Source organism: Sabethes cyaneus, chromosome 1 (genome assembly GCF_943734655.1).
Source record: "Sabethes cyaneus chromosome 1, idSabCyanKW18_F2, whole genome shotgun sequence".
In the NCBI taxonomy this organism is placed as follows: Eukaryota; Metazoa; Arthropoda; class Insecta; order Diptera; family Culicidae; genus Sabethes; species Sabethes cyaneus.
Genome location: NC_071353.1, coordinates 9,951,819 through 9,973,614, shown reverse-complemented (window position 1 = coordinate 9,973,614; position 21,796 = coordinate 9,951,819). Strand labels below are relative to the sequence as shown.

The 21,796-nt window shown below is 40.2% G+C and overlaps 1 protein-coding gene across 1 annotated transcript; it reads right to left on the bottom strand.

Moving 5' to 3' along the window:
* Positions 1-1,450: 1,450 nt before the first annotated feature.
* On the bottom strand, positions 1,451-20,533 carry LOC128733693 (stearoyl-CoA desaturase 5-like). The gene is made up of 4 exons (XM_053827462.1): positions 20,075-20,533; positions 1,965-2,487; positions 1,670-1,893; positions 1,451-1,602 (listed from the first exon to the last, which is right to left on the bottom strand). Exons 1-4 carry the CDS (start codon positions 20,436-20,438, stop codon positions 1,526-1,528), a joined length of 1,188 nt encoding a protein of 395 aa, XP_053683437.1. The 5' UTR covers positions 20,439-20,533; the 3' UTR covers positions 1,451-1,525.
* Between the last annotated feature and the right edge of the window lie 1,263 nt (positions 20,534-21,796).

Here is a 21,796-nt window from a genome sequence, read left to right as displayed (position 1 = left end):
CAAATTCGAAAAGAAATAAGCTAGGAACGAAATGAAACTCAAACGGCGAAACTGTACCATAACTGGGTGCACACACCTTACCGCGCGCGATGAGAGTTGCGCGGCTTTATGATTAAAAGACCCGTTTACAAGCCGCTACGCGTCTCGACGCGCGGTTCACTTTTGCCGGCGGCGCGGCGCGGCGATTCGAGTACCGGGCTCTTGTGTATAGTATCAGGGTCACTGGGGGAAGCGCATGACGTAGCGCACATGCTTGTGGGTCCATCGTGCTCCATTCATGACTCTTTTATTTATCGTTACACTGTTGCTGGTTTGATTTCACTTGTCTTGTGCTGCGTGTGGCGATGAAAAAATAATAATCGAAAGCAAATGTGTACGAAGTACAAACATGGATAGGTCAGTGATTTCGGCAGCAAATGGATTTGGTCATTGAAGCCTGTTTTTTTTGGATAAAGAATAAACAGAATTTGTCGTTTGTCTTTGGATGTTCATGGTCACCGTGCACGGCATGGGTCGTAGGTTGATTTATGAAAATTTGTGTCAATATTTGCGGTGGCCGTGGTTTCGAAGTTTACTTAACCTTTGTTCGGTTTAGTGCCTGGAAGGCCAACGGGTGTCAACTGGTGTTCGCGTGAAGAGCTAATGCATCTAGGAAAGTGCATCATCACCAGCTCGCGCTGCATCAGCAATAAAAAGCGCGATGAACGGATCATAGAGCACGAAGTGTAAATCTCGATCCAAACGAGCGGAGTCTGCTGTCGGCTGGCAATTGTCGGACCTAACGGGGTCAGTGGACTTCAGCAGCCGGCCTGCAGATGACGAAGCTCTTCACTAACTGGGGCGCAGACTCACCGTGCCAGTAATGATAATGATCAATTGTTACGTAATTGTTCAGTTGTGGTTTTTTATAACTTCGCGCTTGCGATTTATGAGATAAATTAATTCGTATGATTTTTCCTATTGAGCTTCGGAGAAGCTTACTGATGCAGTTCGCTGGAAAGAAAGCGATTAATTTAATCAGTCGTTTCGCGGGAAGTTGTTTTGTTGATGCGGCAAAGGTCAGTCCTGTGTTGAGTTCCTCTGCACTACTAGCGATATTTGACTAGCAGACGATTGGCGCTTTTGTTCTTCAACCAATGGTCACACCTGACAGGATTGTGCACACCGACGACGTCGCCGCCCGTCTATGAGTTGGGAGTTTTTTTTCTTTTTCGTAATACTTTTGCCACTCGAAGATTACGTGGAGGGTTATTTCACCTCTTGTGCTACGTGCCGTTAGTGAGGCAACCATCGAACATTTTTGGCGGATGTTGGCCAAAGCAGCATTTGAAACGGCGAGCGTTTGCTTGGTAAAACCCGCGGCGATTGCGTCTTCTTTTCGGCAATCTGTCATCGAGTCGTAAAATTTCGGATAGAAGGAAGTAGACAATCGGCTTAAAACAATCTCTTTATTTAATTGGAACCTTACCACTAACGCTTAACACACTCACGGAGCTTGACTAATGAGAATAAAAATTACACTGCTCTACTGGGCCTTAAGTAGGTAGGGATCCGGTACCTCTTGCAGGTGTTCGATTTTGGTCGTGATGTACGTTCCATCCCCTGTTGACGAAGACAGAAAACAAGATTCTCAGTCCCAAGTTGTGTTTGGATAACCAACCATGCTTACCGTATTTGTTGACTATTCTTTGGACGAGTTCCTTCGATGGTTCCTTCAGATCGTACGCCCAGCCGATCTTAGCAAATAGGTCCAACCAGAAGGTAGTAATGTTCATCCGGTAGTCGCCCATTTCGGCCGCTTTGTAGTCCCAGGGAAACACGTGATGATAGTTGTGCCATCCTTCGCCCATTGCCACGATCGACACCAATTTGTTCTCTGCTGGTCGGATGCGCCTGAGAAAAAAACACACACAAATCAGTTAACTTGAGAATTAATTTGCACATGCTAAAAGCTAAGAACTCACTTATCGTAAGGCCTGTGCCCGTAGATATGCGCTGCGCTGTTCACCAGCCAGGTAAAGTTGAGTGTCATCGTGTTTCTCAGCAAGCAGTTGGCCAGGAACGACAGGAGGAAACCTTCGCCGAAAAAGTACCACGGAATCACCGACGGGATAACGTAGGTGAACAAAGTCTTCAGCAGCGGGAAGAATTTCTGATGGAATCTGACCACGGGGTCGGCCAGCAAGTCGGTCATATCGATCAGCCGGCCCTTCTTGATGCATTCCGGGTGCTTTCTTAGCAGTAGCCAACCAACGTGGGCGTAGAAGAAGCCACGGTTTGAGTTGTGCGGATCGGCATCTGTTTCGGAGTACTTGTGGTGGATACGATGATCGCGGACCCACTCGTGCAGACTGTTGTGACCGGACATGCAAAAGCAGACCATCAGAAGGATGCGAAGCGGCAGTTTCGCTTTGTACGCTCGGTGGGTCCACAACCGGTGGGCGCCGGCCGTTACGCCGAAGCCGGCGCATCCTCCCACGAATATTCCTGGAACGAACAAAAATAAAACTATTTTAGCCGGGCTGTTTTGGATTTTGTTTTTCAATGTTTTAGACTACAAGAACCGAAACCGAAAATCGACTGCTCATTGGCGAGAGGAGTATTGTATCAAGTAATGATGATGAAGGTTAGCAGCCGGTTCGTTCAATGTCATGTCAAGCCTCCTTCATGTACCTACAAAGCTGGCTACACACGGGCCATATCCATTACGCAAGACATTACCTGTGAGTTGTACTTTCGCTGCATGGGCGCGCACGACGCGGCGGATTTTCGGCGTTTTTTTTTACGTGCAAAGCCAAGCTCGGTATAGTAGAGGTGAAAACCAGTTTGGGTTTCCTTGTTTAACTTAACTCACTCGGCACAACTGAATATTTATAATCTCGTGCCGGTCGAACAGCTTCGCTCGAATGAATGAGAGGCATTTTCAGTTAGTTTACAAGTGAGCTAGACAATCTTCTACTAGAAAAAAATACCATTTGAAAACAGTCACGACGACGATGCAGACGAATTTTGTTACACAAGTTGACATTTGATGAATGCCGCTTCTGTGTCTGCAGCGTTTGTTATTGTTTGAATGAGTAAAAGTTATTTGGTTTGATAACTTAACTTTGTCTTAAAATGTTGAGAATAACAAGTTCTCAAAGACAAATTTTTGCTGTAGTAAAATTAGGTATAAAACGTCAAACTCATTTGATGACTGTCAAAAAACGGAATGGTTATGTAAAACACCAACATTCATTGAATTAACCCTACCAAACAATGCATTCGATGGACTTGCATTATGACTTGATCTTGTTTTGGTGACCCGCATCTAACAAAGTGAAGCTGTTTGTTTGCTGTCTCTCAACTCTAGAAACGTGTTCTGGTTGACAATGAACCAGCCTCCAAAACAAATATGTTATGGCATACCATGGTGACTGTCAACCGGTGCTGAATGAATTCACCTTTCTGAAGTTGAAACTGAAAGAATTTCTGGTCTACCCTTTTTCTGATCTTCTGAGAATATGACCGTTCGATCGGTAAAACTAATTTTTAAGTTATTGTAGTGTTGATACCTCCGATTTGATACTAAAATAATTGAAACTAGATAAATTATATTGATTAATATCGTCAAATTACACGTTCAATCCAAAAACAATTCAATAGTGATCTATGATAGCAATATTACCTTTCAAATGAGACTAATAGCGTATAAATCGGTTTGGGCATCTCTGAGAAATAGGCGATAATTATACCCCGTTCAAAACGCTTTTTAAAGCATAACTTTTAAACTACTTGTTTATTTCCAACAAAGTTCCAAAAGGGCGAAAAGTGGAACTTTTTTCCTAGTGTCTTTTGTTTTCATTTGATCATTTATGGTCTTCAGCACTTTTGTTCGTATGAATATCCCCCTTAATCTAAAACTGTCAATAGTTAGTCATCGCTAACTATAATGAAAATAAAAAAATAACTTTTTTGTGTTAGGAAATATAGACATAGTTTCTTCGGCAATGTTCTCAATATTGTAAAAACAAGCAACTTTGCTTGGTTTTTGCACAAAAAAAACTTTGATTTTTTGCAGAATATTGTAAATCTCTAGAATCTTTCCTTACAAAGTTATCGCTTTTGGCTCGTGAAGTTAAGGAAAAATGAAGCATTAATAAGCGATAACTTTGTAAGGAAAGAGGGATTCGCAACTTTCTGCAAAACTATATGTTTTAAGTCTTTTAATAATCCTCTAGAATCATATACTCTTGTAAAATGCAACCAACATACCCTAAATATGAAAAACTTATTTTTTAAGAATTTCCAAAGAAAATGCTCTATAGCTCTGCGCTCGATAGAGATAGGAATGTCATTTTTTTTAGCAAAATTTATTATCTTCATATTTTCTATAACTGTGCCGAAGAAACCATGTGTCTATCTACGAACACAAAAAAATGGACGTGTATCGAGCCTTTAGCAAACGCGAAACACATAAAATGTATGCTTGCCGTACTCTCATTTGGGTAGTTGGGGACAAGCGGAACCCATACAAGTTTATTGTACTCGACTTAAGCTTCAAGATGAAGCGCTGATTTCATAAATCCGCTTGCCCCATTTTACCCCAAGGGCTCGTGAATCTATGGAAGTTTAGGACTTGAATATGCGATAATTCAGCAAGTAAAGGTACAAGAGATCTGCGGTCTTCTGCAAAAACGTGTATTTTGAGAGCTTCAATAATTGCCTACAACATTGTATTCTTGTAAAATGCAACTGAGAAAAGCTAAGTATGAAAAACCAATTTTTAAAGAAGTTTTAAAGAATATGCCCTACAGTTCAGCACTCGATAAAGATAGAAGTTTAATTTCTTCAGCAAAGTTGCTTGTTTTTACAATATTTACAACTTTTCCGAAGAAAATATGTCTATATTGCCTTACACAAAAGAGTTATTTTCTTATTTTCATTATAGTAAGCGATAACTAACTTTTGACAGTTTTAGATTAAGGGGGTATTCATACGAACAAAAGTGCTGAAGACCATAAATGATAAAATGAAAACAAAAGACACTAGGAAAAAAGTTCCACTTTTCGCCCTTTTGGACCACTGTGCTTTAAAATTAAAAATCGTAAAATCGTATTCTACTAAGACGCTCCAAAAACTTCAGTCACTGTGCTTTATTATCTATACATATAAAAATGAATTTCTGTCTGTCTGTCTGTCCGTATGTTCCTCATAGGCTCAGAAACTACTGAACCGATCGGCGTGAAAATTTGCATGCAGAGGTTTTTGGGGCCGGGGAAGGTTCTTATGATAGTCCCTCCCCCTAAGAAGGGAGGATCTCCCATACAAATGAAACACAAATTTCTGCATAACTCAAGAACTAATCAAGAAAATGGAACCAAGGTTGGCATGTGGAGGTTTTAGGATGCAGGTATTTTATTTTGTATGGCGAATTATGACCCTCTTCTCTTTAACAGGGGGGTCCCCTACAAATGAAATACAAATTTTCTCATATCTCGAGAACTAATCAAGCAAATGGGACCAAATTTGACATGTGGGGGTTTTTAGAGGTAAACATTTTTTCTATGGTGAATTGGTACCTCTGCCTTCCTTAACAATGAAATACAAATTTCCTCATAACTCTAGAACTAATTGAGCAAATGGAACCAAATTTGGCTTGTGAGGGATTTTAGAGGCATGAAATTATTTTATGATGGTTTGAGACCCCTCACCCCTGTGGTAGAAGAATAAGGACTCTCATACAAACTTATTTATTTATTTGCAGTCAATCGTGTGTAGACCGTGATACAAGCTTAACCTAATGTGTAATCGATTACATATTCTAAATAAATAAAACAAATAAATAAAACAGAAATTTTTGCGCAACTTTGCGTAATTTTAGAATCTTTCATAAAACATTAGTCAATAACGAGATCACCAAAAACGCCTCAGGCAGTGAGTGTTCTCGGTGACCCACCGTCGGAAGCGCCGGCCACAATAGCACGAGGGTGCTATTACTTTCCTTCAGTTGGGTCCGAACGAGTGACAGGACAGCACCACCCCTGCGAAATGGTACATTCCATAAAAAGGTTTTTCGCGAAATGGTATTCGACTGAATGTTATACAATCACGGCCAATATTGCTATACGCTTTATTTTCTACTTTACTGTGTTTTCTACATTACTATGAGGAAAATTTGCAAATTTGAATAATCAACTACCCATGCTTTCATAGTTGCGTAACTGCTAAAACGAATCATCTAAGGTTGAACTTCTCAGAAACTTGCAAAACTCGAGATTGTGACAGAGGTCATCCGAGATTCACGATTTATGTACAACACAGGTTAATTTGTGGCAATACGAAGTTTGTCGGGTCAGCTAGTAGTATAATAAAAGTGAAACCACAGCAAAACTGTCAGTAAAGTCAGTTTATGTGAGATAATATTTCCACGATAAAACTAGTTGGCTGCGCGATATCTCCTATACACTCTTATATATTCCTTATATGGCTCCTTAACCAGTGTTGCGAAGCCCACACTCATGTGGTCTCATTCTAACGACCACCGCGTCATAGGCATCCCTTTCGGACTTTAACGAGTTTTTGCGAGTGTGTATCAAACCAACAGCTACGGTCGTCGCTCTCGTTTGTCATTGCAGCCCGGGCTACTGATATCGATTACTCGCGAGGGCTCGAACTCCCACCCCTGAGCACAATCGAGGACGAAGATGGAGAAGAAAAGAAAAAGTAATATAAAATCTGTATCCCAGACGCCACTAGCTCTTACGGGCAGCTGGTTGCTCACGAGTTATTTGGCTCGCGAATGGGCTATGCAGAAAGACGATCTGAGGCTGTGCGTTCGCGAGTGTCTAGGTAGCAACGGCGGCTGGTTGTCAAATGCTTGCGTGAGTCGTTTTGGAACTTTGCCCTTAACCGCAATTTGAAGCCTATCGCTGAGTCAGTCATCATTTCCAGATGCCTGGAAGGAATAATGTTTTCCTGTTTTCAAGAACGGCGATCGCACTGCTGTGGAAAACCACCAAGGAGTTACCCCATCATGCACAGAATCGGAGCTACTGAAGACTCTCGTAATTAAGCTTCTATTTCATGAAGTAAAGCGCCATATTTTCTGTGACCAGCAAGGATTTTTTCCAAAACTGTCGACTACCATAAATCTCACAGAGTTCACAGCATTCTGCATCCAAAATATGGCAAATTGGCTACATTAAAGTGGATGGGTTTGATGTCGACCTTTGTGGACTGACTGAGGTCCTATCTGGTTAACCGGCGCCTTTCTGTGAGACTGGGCAGCGCACATTCGAATCAATTGCATAGTCGATCTGGTGTCCCGCAAGGGAGCAATCTTGTACCTTTGCTTTGCTTCACTATTCTTCAATGACGATGTTACCTCGAGGATGCAAACTTCTATACGGGGGTTTTCTGAAGCTCTTCCTCAGTGTAAAGTCTATTGAAGATTGTGGCGAGTTCCAAAGGCTTCTCAACATCTTCGTCGACTGGCGCAAAACAAACGAGCTCCTCATCAGCGTGCGTAAATGCTCGGTCATCTCTTTCAACCGCAAAAAGAGCTTGATTCAATGGAACTACAATATTGATCGCGAGTCACTGAAGGGAAAGCTCTCGTTCCGTGAGCATGACTCGTACCTAATAGCGAAGACCAATAAAAATTTGGGATTTACCTTTCGAGTCACCAACGAATTTCGGGATCCATATTGCCTGGGTGCTCTTTACTACTCTCTCGTGTAATCCGTAAATAATTACGCAGCGGTGGTGTCGGGTCTTTATACAGGTATTTGGTCTTCCAGATTGGGAGCCATTCAACGCGAATTCATTCGATTCACGCTTAAATGTCTTCCATGGAGAAACACATACAATCTGCCTCCGTATCAAGACCGCTGTCGTTTGTTGAATATGGACACAGTGGAATTAGATTACGAAGGGTTTAGTCGGTGAATTCGATTGCTCCACCATCCTGGTTAAAATCAACATTAGTGCCATCCTAAGCTTTCTATGAAATACTGGCTTCAAGTGTTTCTTAGAGAAGGCATAACAATACAAAACTGATTTTATTGTGGTTGCTTGTCAAACCACAAAAAAAATCTGATAGTTTCATAGTGCAATTAAAATAGTGATACCCTGATCAAACAGATCTATTGCTGTTATTATTATAAGGGAAGGTTCGATAATATCGACTCAATTTTGAATTATTGGACAGCACCATCTCAGTCACGCTGGGTATGAAATGAGGAAGGTAAATGAGGAGCGTCCAATATAGCTCTAGCCATCCCAAGCCCCTGCCTAGCACCTCCATGTGGCCATACCTGGGAATGCTCTATTCAGTAGCCAAGCTAGGAGGTGCGTTGCTGGGTGGTTCCCGGCTGGCTGGTCTCAAACCCGCGGTTTTGTGCAAACGGCGGAGCCACACGGCCTAGCTAATAGGTAAGCCTAATAAGTTATTTTAATTATTTTTTTCGTTTTTGCTTATGAAGCACTTCTCAATTTAAAACAAACAAATTATCACGTGGGTTAAAGTTGGTATAGTGAAATTGATTATTACATGGAAGGATCCTAATGCTGGAAGGCGACTCTTATAACCCCGGAATGCGCACAAGTGCCTCTGCTTGTGGGTCCGCCCACTCCCTTTTGGCCCTTCTGTAACAACATTAGTGTGAAATTCATTCATTGATAATCAACTTTGGATCTACTGTAATTCTACCCACATACATTGGTCCTCCAAGTCCTTGAAATGATGGTGGCTTTCCCCTACTACCTACTACTACTACTAGCACCATCTCAGTCAAGCTAATTCAAACAAAGATATGCATGGGACATTTGTAAAACTAGTTGTTATCTACAATATTGCTGAATGAGGTTTGACTGTATCTTTTGTAGTTACGGACTGTTTTCAAATGTCAACACAGTTTGCAAGTTTGTTTTGAATTTTCATTCGTTTAAGAGCCGTGATATTAAGTATGGACGGAAAAAGGGACCTTGTGATAGGTCTGTTTTTGAAAAATTTTCGACTGTGTGATATATTAAAGAAGCTGAAGCCACTTGGAATAAACGAAAGATTCATTAATCGTACCTTCAAGTGATATTTTCGTAGCTTTATTTTCTACGCAAGAGTTGACCAAACTCGTGACTTTAGTCATGACCTTGAAATGCGGTCAGGCATATATTAATATTTTTTTTTTTTTTTTTGAAACGATGATTCTACAATTGATGAAGGGACGGTAAGGGAAAGTAATGAAGAAGGGTTTTTTCGGGAATGAAGAGGAAGGGTGGAAAGGAAGGGGGGGGGGGGGGGGGGGTAATAGGTAGCTATGGTTAACAAGTTGTCGTTGTGACTCCTGTCTTTTGTCCAATGCTGGAAGGTGCATGGGTCGAACCAAGCTGTAATCCTTTAACAGCTTGGTTCGACCCATGCACCTTCCAGCATTGGACAAAAGACAGGAGTCACAACGACAACTTGTTAACCATAGCTACCTTTTACCCCCCTTTCCTTTCCAGCCTTCCTCTTCATTCCCGAAAAAACCCTTCTTCATTACTTTCCCTTACCGTCCCTTCATCAATTGTAGAATCATCGTTTCAAAAAAAAAAAAAATATTAACGCAAGAGTTGTTATTACGAATGGTTCGTATTTGGTACGAGAGCACATTCGTAGCATATTGTGGACCGGAATGCATTTGATGCACGGTTGTTGTCTGGCATCGTTATCGACGAGATCGGGCTGCGAAGACTGTATTGAAGAGAAATTATTCTTTTGCAATTATGATCTACTTCATATACAGTCGTCGTGGTTCTGTGTTTTGCGGCGCCATCGATTGTTCTTCCGGTAATATGCTCAAACCAGTTCAACTTTGATTCCCGATCATGTCAGATTTCTTTTCGAAGAAAATGGAAATTTCTCTATTATACTGTTTTTATCATGGGCTTTTATAAGATTCGTATAATACAAGAAACATTTTTCGAAATACACAATTTCAACGTTGATTTTACGAATCTACTTCGTGGTAGAAAACAACAAAAGAATTTGTAAAACAAAGGTTCGTTTTCGTATATTATAAATTATGTTTTATTCCTTGTGAATATCGGTAATACAAACAACAACATGCTCTTATAAATGGTCATCACAGGTTACGATTCAGGTTTGTCAGATATAAAAGTTATTTCAACTGAAAGAAAAAAGGACCAACAAGCAATAAACAATCATCATTTGAAAAGTATTGTTCTGCAACGATCGTCATGCATTTTAAGGAGTTGTGCACATGACTAAAAACTAGCTAAAACACACGCTAGCTGCAGCATTCTTATTGCCTTCTAGGTAGTATACCAATGAACCAGAACTTCGTTGTCAAATTTTATAGCTAACTTCGTTAGTGACGTTAAAACCACGATGTCGTCACGATTATCACCGACTGGTTTGGCAAACTTGGAAATCGCTTTTGCTGTGAATAACAAAAGCTATCGACAGATTTGACCTTGCTCATTTGCTCTCTTCAGCCGATGCACACATTCCAAAATACAAACGCATTCAAACAAAAATATGTTCCGCACCCAGTCACCTGCAACGTAGCCTTCGTGTTGTTGTTGTTTTTTTTTTATTCTGCAAAGGCATTTTTGCTCAGCTCAGAATGGTTTCGTTCTGCTCTAACGGGAACCATCCGTGGATATCCGGTTTAATATACGCTTATTTGTACACGAATGCTTTGTTTGTGAACCACAAGCAAAACAAGTTCTCGAGGTTTCGGAGTTTCCCCCAAACTCGATCTTGCCCAGCACGCAGACCTATTAGACTGAGTGAAAATGACTCCGTTTAGTTTAGGTGATTCGCTTCAAAACGACTGTCAACTGTCATGCAAATGCAAATGCAAAAATCTGCTAACCTCATCGAAAGTTCGTTAAACGCCATGTTGAAACAAAGTACGATAATTTTAGCTACTTATAGTACGAAAATGGACACTAAAGTATTAACTTATTAGCCAAATGTTTCTAGTTGTCTTACTGAAAACGATCGCAGCCCAGCTCACATTTTTTGCGGAATCGCAAACGGCGGAACACATTATTATCACGGAAGCCTATTTGATTGACCCATTCATTCGTAACGAGCGGGCGATACCGTCAATGTCTTCCCTTGGCGATTTTCACTGTCAAGACCGGCGTGAAGGTAGCAGCCACCTTTACCGAAGCAATTATCACGCGCTCGTTAATCGTTGAACTAAACTATGAAGTGATTATTAAATAAACTATGCCAGAAACAGTGGCTAGTAGGAGAAAGAAAGAGCAACAAAAACGTGCTACAGCTGTGCTGGTTCAGAGGAAGTTTTCTGATCCTTCAAACTTGTGAAATAGTAGTGTCGTGAAATATCCTCGTTCTCAAGCGTTACGCACAATAATGATATTCCGATAGCGGAAATACCTTATGAATTCATTTTCTACATTTGATGGTAAAATTATCGCGAAATAAGAAGGCATGGAATGCTATTTTTGACAGGTTTCTAATCATTCGGCTCTCTTCAGTTTTGTGCTTCTCAAACTGGAAGAACCATTCTATTACCACAAAATGAATGTGTCAGAAAATTAGTGTTCATTGGTAAAAAATAGTGATAATTTTTTGATCCAGATTATGAACATTAGAGGAATAGAAGAATAGAAGTATAGAAGTAGGCCCAAGGAATTGATCCCGTATCCTGCGTGTTAGTCGACAAGCGTCTTAAATTAAACATTATGTAATCGCATGGCCTAACTTAAGTCGAGCAGGGAAAGTGAAAGAAGTTTGTCTCAACAAAAAAAGAAAAACAGCGCCAAAACTTGTCAAAGCAAAGAAATTATGCACAATTTATTGCAGATGGGGAAAACTTAACTATAAATGTATAGAAAATGCTAAGCGTAAATTTAAATTGTTATTCCTTAAATTGGAACAGTAAAAAGTATTGAAAAGTATTTTCCATTTTGCTTCATATTTTACCAGTTTTCTGAATCGCTCCTTTATCCATGGGACCGGACGTGCCACTTGGCTTCTTATTTTTATTTTCATTCTAGTGCCATCCATGTCGAAATTTTTTCGTTCGTTCTGCACCACAGTTGTCAGAACATTCTGGAACTGAAATGTCGTGTTTGCTGAAATTAAAAGTTTCTTGAACTCTCCACTTGGCTGAGACGTGTTTTGTTACAATTCCAAATATTCTGGATATTCTGAAGTTGATTTACGCTTTGTGATTAATTTATCCCCCTAATAATAACTTGTTCCTACGTATGACCGGAACACAAATGGCCGAAACACGAATGACCGAAACACGAATGACCGAAACACAAACGACCGAAATAGCAAATTGCATAATAGATCTAATGGCAATCCGAATAAAAATCTTTTTTTCGTGTCATGTCGTCTGGAGTAAACAAATTATTTAAAATCCACAGATATTAGGTACCCCGGGGCAAGTGGGACCTAAAAAATACATAGTTAGGGTTTATTCGACTGTGTGGGTGTATGATTATTTTAAAATTCTTGCAGCACAGAAAGTTTTCAGTTGTATCACTTCGAAGGTTTAATTACAAAAAAGGCCTATCGATTTACATGAAATGAATTTAAGGAGATCTAATCTTGCCTCATTCACCGGGGTAAGTGGGACCTACACACTTAAAAAAAGTACCAAATTTGGCAAAATTTTGCCGAAATTTCAACAGCCGAACGTTCGATAAAATGTCGATGGTGCAAATCGACGTCTACGGATCTTTAGTAACGCGTGTTGACTTCTTACTTGTTACCGCTCGAAAACTTTGCCCCATAAAACCCTGTGAAAGCGTTCAGAGCCGGAGAAGAGAAAAACAAATATACTGGAGATCATGATGAATGCATTTGAGATCCATGCTATGATATACTATTGCTACAACTATTGATTTTGCTATAATTTTAGGATATGCTAATTTTGCCACGATGTTTAATTAAAACATTAAATAAATAACTAATAAAATATATAGGATACAGGATTAAAGATAAGGGAAATAGTTTAGTAATACGATGGGCGGCTTACGGTCAATTTAAACACATTTATAAATAACACTCACAATTAGGGTTTACACAGCACAAAACACTCATAAAATCTGCCGGAAAATGGGGATAATGGAAATAGGAATAAGGACCATGCAAGAAGGAAAAAGGGAAATTGGCTTAAGATAAGGGGTTATGCTGGTTAAGTTGAGATAGGCTCGGTCATTTAGACTTGAACAAGTGATCACGAAGGTATAAAAAGTCGATTAAGTGACAATAAGAAAAAGAACGTGTATTATTTAACATGAATTAATTAGCCTCCGCAGGCTCTGAGTAATTATTTGAAATCAGGTAACCAAGAAACCAATTTATCACTGTGACCGAGTCTCAAAATAACCTGCCAGCTCTAAAACCAGCTATTATTTCCTACAACAGACCCAGCAGGTTGTGGTCATAGATTGTGGCCGGAATAAGCCACAGTTCTCGCGAAGTGTACCAACTCCATGTGGTATGATCGAATCCGATCAGCAGCAGTACCCTTTCTGGTCGACGCAGTCTCAGAATAGAGCAGCACACGGTAGATCATCAACGGCATATTCTTCCGTGAAGCACACATCCCCGAAAGCATCATACCCGCTTCCCCGAAAGCATCATCTACACCCGCTTCACCGTTAAACATCGCCACGCAGGTGAATCGAGAGAAGCAGCGCTCCTACCAGGAGGAGAGACTCACCACCGTTCATCATTCCCATCGGCAGATTCCGCAGCCGGCCGGCACTTCCACACACACAAAGAGATTTTGTAAGTTAGTTTAGTCAATAAATTAATCAACCGTAGAGTGAGATCTTTTCCAAAAGCCGACTTGTGTCCCTGATCGTGTCAAGGAGCCGACCTCGAGAAGGAGAGTTTCCCTCTAGGTCGAGCTAGCCGTAAAAAGAGACCGTGAGTATCCACTCCGGAAGTCCCCAGTGGTTCGACCAGGGACTTGGGGTAGTAGCGGGAGACCCGTCCGGCTTCCGAGTAACATACTAAATAATTTAGAAAATAACTGTGTCGTCGGCGGTCTTTTTATTGTTTTGAAAAAGGCTTCCGATACCTTAAATGACGACTTTCTCTTGCAGAAGCTGGAAAGTTATGGGACATCGGGATTAGCGAATGATATTATTCGTAGCTATTTGAATGAAAGGCAGCAATTTGTGGCGTCCACAGATACCAAGAGCTTTCTAAAATTTATAAACATTGACGTTACACAAGGAAGCAATATTGGGCCACTTCTATTTCTTATATGCATAAATGATATAGGAAATATACCACTTAATAGAATTTCTAAATTATTTGCTGATGATACTGCATTATTTTATCCAAATCATGATGTTTCATTTATTGTGTCCTCCATAAACAGTGATTTACAGGTGCTTATGAGATACTTTATGCAAATTTGCTTTCAATAACGGGAAATTAGCAGTCATTAACTTTTAGTCGGAGAGCCCAATTTTGGAAGCAGCCCCGCCCAAAAGCGGGGTTTTGTTTGTAAAATTGTAAATACTGCATTCTTCTTGCCAATCTGAACACTTCAAATTCTTCTAATGAACAGAATTTTTATTTCAAACAAAAAAACTGCTTTTGAAATTGGCAGAATCGATGACGGCTAATTTCACCTTAAACTTATCAAAGACGAAATACATGGTTTTCCACTCACCAAAGAAAAAGATAGCGTCACACAGTGGGACGGATTCAAAAATAGTGAGTCATAAGTGATACCATCGAAACCTTAAGATATAGCATAATAGTTGCCTCAGAAAAGTTTGTTCATTCAAAAAGCACTTTCTAGTCGTGAAAAAATATTCGGACATTAGGGTATCCGTAATCAGATACAAAAAATATTTTCTCTATTTTAAGTCAGAAATGATTGCTACCTACCAGGGATGGAAAAAATCGCTTCTAGCGATCAAGATCATAGAAGCGATCAGATTCAGATTCATTGACATCACTACTTGTAAGCGACAAACACTTTGTCGCGATCCGTACAGATTATGACAAACATGTCTCATGTCAGATCATGTTCATTGCATGATTGCGTTGAGGAATATAACAGACACAGACGATTGGTTGTGTGCATCGTATGAATCGCAATACAAACAACATGTGTGACCTTTTTTCTCGCAGCTAGGTAAAATGTAACACTATGATCGACTGCTGAGGCTGTTTACAGAACAATATCTTGTGATTAACGCTAAAGATTCACTGTTTGTCATGAACTGTACGGATCGTGATCTGCGCGTGTGGCGATAACTCATCTCAACTCCATCCCTGCTACCTACAGAAAAGTTGTAGCTATACTATTTTCGAGACACTTTGTTGAATATTGAAGATTTCTATCTCTAACATGAAAGAAATTATAGAGCCAAACTCTTAGGGACACCCCTAAAAACAGTTTTTTCGAGCTCGAACTCGAACTCAAGTTCGAAAACAGATACTGAGGAAGCCTACAAATCGTAAACGAAATACGTATCTGTCAAGAATAAAATATACATGGTAGAATTAAATTGGATAAGTTTTCTTTTTATTTAATTTCCAGGTTTCGTATTCTACTAAGACGTTCCAAAAACTTCAGACTTCGTTTGGTGTTGAACTCCACGCTCTCCTCGGGTGACCATATAGAACATGCCTAAAGGAAAACCTCATCCTTATACGGCTTAATATATACCTAATAACTAATACTTGTCTGCCTGGGGACCGATTAGGGCCCATAACCCTAGACGCTAGAGTCAGCTATCGGAGTTCAACCGTCGTCCATTGTTACATTCAACTTAGTGCTTCGCATATCTCTCCATATCACGAACCATCTCATCAGCTACATGAATGTGAACCGGGATGAACGCAACAAGGCACTATAAGAGCCCCTCCTGACTCTGACCCAGACCCTCAGGATCAATTGCCACAGTCATACTGTATCCTGCCATCAATGTCATCTTGGTCTTGTGGTCGGAGTCGTGGCAGGGGTCTCTCAGTCTGTACCTTCAGGCAAGTACGCTGAATATCCAGGATCTTTCTGTCCCCCCTCCTAGCCTCTCCCAATCGAAATTCGACATACGACGACTGGCTTATTAGGTCAGCATCACACTTCGAGGCAACTGGGAGGCTTACCCTTCCCTTCAACGCTTTACAAATACGGTGCATAGCATTCTTCCTCTACGTTACGTGGCCCATGTAGATTACAAACCACCTAAGGAGTTTTATGGATTTTATGACAATTTTAATAAAACCACTAATAAATCTATAAGCTCAACTAGATCCTTCTGATCACCGCTATAAAACTTCTTCCGATCAAGAGGCCTACCCTTCAGAGGGTTTTCTGAGCCAGCCTACCTCTGGAAGAGCCAGATCATAAGTTCAAGTAAGTCTGTTACGCTCTCCGCTCTGCTGAAAGCCTTTCGCTTTGTTCGAAAAAAAGCTATAAAGCTTGAAGTTTGCAGACTAATAAACTAAACTTGTAAAGTTTTATTGTTATATCATTCTGATCGATTTGATTTACAGCACCATTACCATAATAAAATATCCGAAAGAATATATAATAAATTTTCAGCAGTTTCCGTACTCGTGCAGCATATGCGCATTAAATTTTATCGTGCATATTGGAATAATAAGTGGCTGAAAACCTCTCAAATATAGAATAAAAAAAATATATACGTTAAACTCCTTTTTAGGAGCGGTATAGCTCATTGCATGATGATGTTATTTGTCGGTCAAATGACAATGTTTGGTGGTTTGTCTACATGAATTTAGTCTTTTCTAGTGGCATGTAGGCAAAGCACATTTTTCAACTTCAACAAAATATAAAAACTGATCATTATCTGAGATGCGATAACAAAAGTAGCATTTTAAATACTGTCATAAATACTTTTTAAATGGGTTAATTGTTAAATTACTAGATCATAGCGGGATCTGTATGCTTTGTATTTGGCCCTTAATACTAAAATACTAATACCGAGGAAAAGTAAGTAAAAAAACAGTAAGAGTTAATTACTATGCTTTTGAGGAGATGCTCTTCTTCTAGCACTGCACTGGAACAATCGATCTTGCTCCTAATAAATGGGTTTGGAAGCTATCGCAACCATAACAACAGCCTTATAGAATAACAAATCTCATTAAGATTCATCAGCTAACGAGTGACAAAAACCTTTGCCTATTTTGCTCACGGTGCGATCGCAGGGTCAAGGTAACCAAATAAATGTACGATTATTTTTTCAAACGATGATTCTACAATTGATGAAGGGACGGTAAGGGAAAGTAATGAAGAAGGATTTTTTTTCCGGGAATGAAGGGGAAAGGTGGAAAGGAAGGGGGGGGGGGGGTAATAGGTAGCTATGGTTAACAAGTTGTCGTTGTGACTCCTATCTTTTGTCCAATGCTGGAAGGTGCATGGGTCGAACCAAGCTGTAATCAGTGATTATAACCGGATTTGAACCCACAACACCTGCCAGGGCGTGTCGCTCACTGGTACCCGTGTACCTTTGAACCACAGAGGCGCTGGACAAAAGAAGTCTGCACAACCCCCCTTATTAACCATAGCGGGACATGGGTTGGTCTATTTTTAGACACACAAATTGTGCCTCTTCCTTCACCTACTGTAGAAACCACCGACCGAGAAGTTTTTAATCTAACGTCTTCTTTACTTTCAGGACGACGACACTATGCAGGCCCTTACGACTTGCAAGGTACTGCGTGTGACGCTGTTCGTCTGAAAGCGTGTTAGTCCGCGTTTCTCAGCGCGGTTCTTCAGAGAAAGGCTCCGTTCCTATGACAATTGACCAAACTCGTGACTTTAGTCATGACCTTGAAATGAGGTCAGGCATATATTAATATTTTTTTGAAACGATGATTCTACAATTGATGAAGGGACGGTAAGGAAAAGTAATGAAGAAGAATTTTTTTCCGGGAATGAAGGGGTTGTGACAACGACAACTTGTTAACCATAGCTACCTATTACCCCCCCCCCCCCCCCCCCTTCCTTTCCACCTTTCCCCTTCATTCCCAGAAAAAAAAACCTTCATTACTTTCCCTTACCGTCCCTTCATCAATTGTAGAATCATCGTTTCAAAAAAATATTAATATATGCCTGACCTCATTTCAAGGTCATGACTAAAGTCACGAGTTTGGTCAAATGTACGATTGCTGACTGATGGCGGTGCCCGAAAACATGTTTCTAAATTTCGCAGTTGAGCTCAGGTCAAAAAGCAAGAACTCATTTGGCCAGAAAATCCATTGCCGCCTTTTTGGGAAGGCAATGCCTTCTGCCGAGCTGTAAAACGATTTGGCCTATGTTGGTTTGGAGTGATGGATTGGTTTGGATGAGGTTATGGCGAGCTCTTCTATTTCATATTCTGTATTACACTAAGAATAAAACATGATTTATGGTTCGAAAACGAACGTTTGTTTTACGAATTCCTTTGTTGTTTTCTGTTGTTGACGTAGATTCGTAAAATTAATGTTGAAGTTTCGTTAAACGAGTATTCTAAAAAATGTTTCGTGCATCTCGTTGATAACGTTGTCAGGTGATAACCGGCCATCCAATGCGTTCTAGTGCAAAATGTGCTACGAATATGCTTTCGTACCAAATACGATTCATTAATAATTACAACTCTTGAATAGAAAATAAGGCTACGAATGTTTTTTAAATGGAATGAATTTTTTTAGCAGCTGTTTTACGATATTTTTTCTAATAAAATATGAAATTTTGTCTCACCGGCCAGTACCAACCAATTCTGCATAGAATAAAAATTAGAAAATAATAGCAGAAAGTTGAACAAAAGCACAAATTGGGCTGTACATCATAACATCTTTCAGGTTACATCTATACATTCCTTATTAGTTTTGTTTATGTAGAAAATAATCCTTTCAAATTTTGACATAATGCTGTTGCAATACAAAATTTGGCTGAGTTAGTAACAATAAATCAAGAAAAGCAACGTAAAATTATGTTTGACAATTGAAGTGGAAACCCCGAACGTCCTCACCATTTCATTGAAAAGAAAAAACAAATGAAAATAAGTTAAATATCTAGAAAAGCGCATTTGTTTATTCATCTAGAAAACATTGTTATCCTTAAAAGATAAAAAACATAAAGATTAAAAGGTCAGAAATATCTGATCGGTTAAATCACACTGTTTTTATAAACTCCATCCAACTACCCGTAAATATGCTTAGCTATCTTTGAGAAGCAGACAACTAAAGTACATAGATATTTTATCGAGCAGAATTTAATGGCAATGTAACTGGACCCTCTGGATTAGCATAGATTTGGAAATTGAAGCTACAGTCATATTGCCAAAAAAAGAAGGTCTGTAAAATTTTCAATAATATTTGGAGTGAGCAAAATCACATGATCAACACGTCAACACATGAAGTTTGATATTTTTCAGTGATTCAAAAATAAAAATATTTAATACACTTATGTGCACTAGGTTCATAATAAGCAACGTTAGAAACCGCCCGTGAATGCTAATTGCATTACAGTGCGTTTGCATAATAAATTTATGGCAATTTATCGAAAGATCGAAATATCAAAGCAGCTTTGATTTGCTATTGTATAATCGTGTATCGTTCACGTTGTTTATTTAGCACAAAAAAAATATATAAGAAGTTCGGCATACTAAAGAACCGAAAGACACAACAAAGATAACTAATTAGTAGTGCTGGTTGAATGTCCTTGAACGCACACCGTGCGGGTTTGCCAATGTTGACTGATTTACGCTCAAACTTATTTTATGATGATTGAAGTTCGATTTCAAACAAGTGAGTCTTTTCGTTTGATGTTGTAAAATCCGCTTGAACTTGCATCTAAATGGATGAATAGATTAATCTAAACCATAGAATTCGACAGAGCCGGGGATCTATTTCAATCACGAGACTAACTTTCAACAAACATTTTGTCACAAAACGAAAAACTTCAAAAATTCCACGCTGCCAAAGCACAACCCCAACTGTCACTGCATTAAAAACAACGAACCGAATCTCGTTTCAGAATGCAACCCACCAACCGGACTGGTTCCCACACTTTATCTTCCCCTTCAGCGGGTGGTGATGGTGCACCACGATCTTACTCACCCCAGAGCCAGGTATAGACGGTGGACTCCCATACGTACACGAAGAAGAGAGCCGCCGTGACCAGGTGCAGTGCCCCGATCATAGCCACATTTTTCCACTTAATTTCGGCGCCGAACTTCCACCCGAACTTATCCTCCAGCTGATCCTGGAGCCACTTCCCCAGGGCGGACTGCTTCCAACGGTTATAGTGCTCCATATATTGGTTCAACTCCTTCTCACTGACGGTCATGTCGTCGCCCATGATGATTTCGTTGTTGTTGGTGTCATGAAAGATGGCCTTCACTTTGGCAGAACCGTTCGCTCCGTCCGGCAGGGTACCGGGCGTCGCCTTTGACGGTGCCTCCATGGCACTGGGAACCGTCATCCTGCTGGTGGGTTTGTTCTTAATCTGTACACTTCTGCAGAACACTGAAGTCGGAAAGAAATCACGTCTCGACGATAGCTCACTACGAAATCACGTCCGATCGCGGCTCATCCCCCGTGCAAACTGCCACCCAACGGATCGATGCCCGCCGTTTTAATTAGAGGTAACTTTACCGCGACAGAGATCACTTCAAGTTTGCCTTCGTAACAGCCGAAAATCGTCGAAATTCGTTTCAGTCAGCAGCGAGTAACGCGGAGGACCGAAAGACCTCGTGTCGAAAATTTTGGAACCGATGGGGAGGGCCTAACGTTGCTCGCCTGTATTTATAGAGATATTCTCCGGCTCGGTGCCGAACGCACTGCCGAATGTCGCACCTCCACCGCACTTACAGCCACAGCATCAACCCCTGGGAGATCAAATAGCCGAAAATTTTCGGTACGTTGTCTGCGGCTGTGCTGGCAGACGTCAAACCAAATTAAATAACGAACGATGCGATCGACGGTAAGATGACTGACGGTAAGCTGGGTCGCTTGATGACGGCACCAGTTGGCGTCGTAGCAGCGGTGCAGGAGACGGACGAGGGAAGCCCCCAAAGCCATGGGCTTTTTTTTTCGGGGTTATAAGTATGTATCATTGTTTACTATTTGTTGCTTGCGTTTTTTGTCTGCGGTGAAACACGTCTGCGACCGACTGCAGCTCATTCAGTTGCAGAGGGTGCGGGTGCCTGTTTTTGCTATGTTGTTTTTACGTGACAAGTTTCGAACAATAAATAAACAAACATTGTGCATAGGATATTTGTTGTTTGTTGGTTCACAAGAATGTTTAAGTCATATTTTTTAGAAGCGTTTTGTTGCAAATTATTCAACATGATCTAAACTATTTTTGGTATGGATAACTGATAACCGTGAATAAAATAGTTTAACATGTGCACTAGATGTTTATATGAAATATAGAGATAAAACAAAATGACAATAGGGTGATTTATATATTTTCGACAGGTGCTATGCGTACTCTATTTTGGACATTTCCGTTTGATTTTGCCGTAAATGTCCTAAATAGAGTAGGCGTAACACCAAATGAAAATAGATAAATCACCCTAATTGTGCAGTTTTTCTGAGAATTGCAAACTGATTCTAGAACTCGGTAACAACCTGAACTTATTCGTCTTTTAACGTTGATACCAAGTTAAGTTTCAAATTTCATCTAATGTTCATCTGAAATTGAATTGAAAGGAGCTACCAAACGAGGGGTAAACACGACAAGGATGATGGTTCGATCACTTTGACCTTTAGTTTGACATACGTCTTACGCTTACTACGGGGGTTGTAAAATTTCCTTTTCTTCCACTCCGCTATGGC

What these genes read in the sequence shown, in the direction of transcription:
- LOC128733693 (XM_053827462.1), bottom strand. Translation starts at nt 20,438, where the DNA reads ATGACGGTTCCCAGTGCCATGGAGGCACCGTCAAAGGCGACGCCCGGT. An exon ending in CGTCTATACCTGGCTCTGGG is followed by an intron (nt 2,488 to 20,074) that starts GTGAGTAAGATC and finishes TGTTCGTTCCAG; the next exon opens with GAATATTCGTGGGAGGATGC. An exon ending in GGGCACAGGCCTTACGATAA is followed by an intron (nt 1,894 to 1,964) that starts GTGAGTTCTTAG and finishes TTTTTTTCTCAG; the next exon opens with GCGCATCCGACCAGCAGAGA.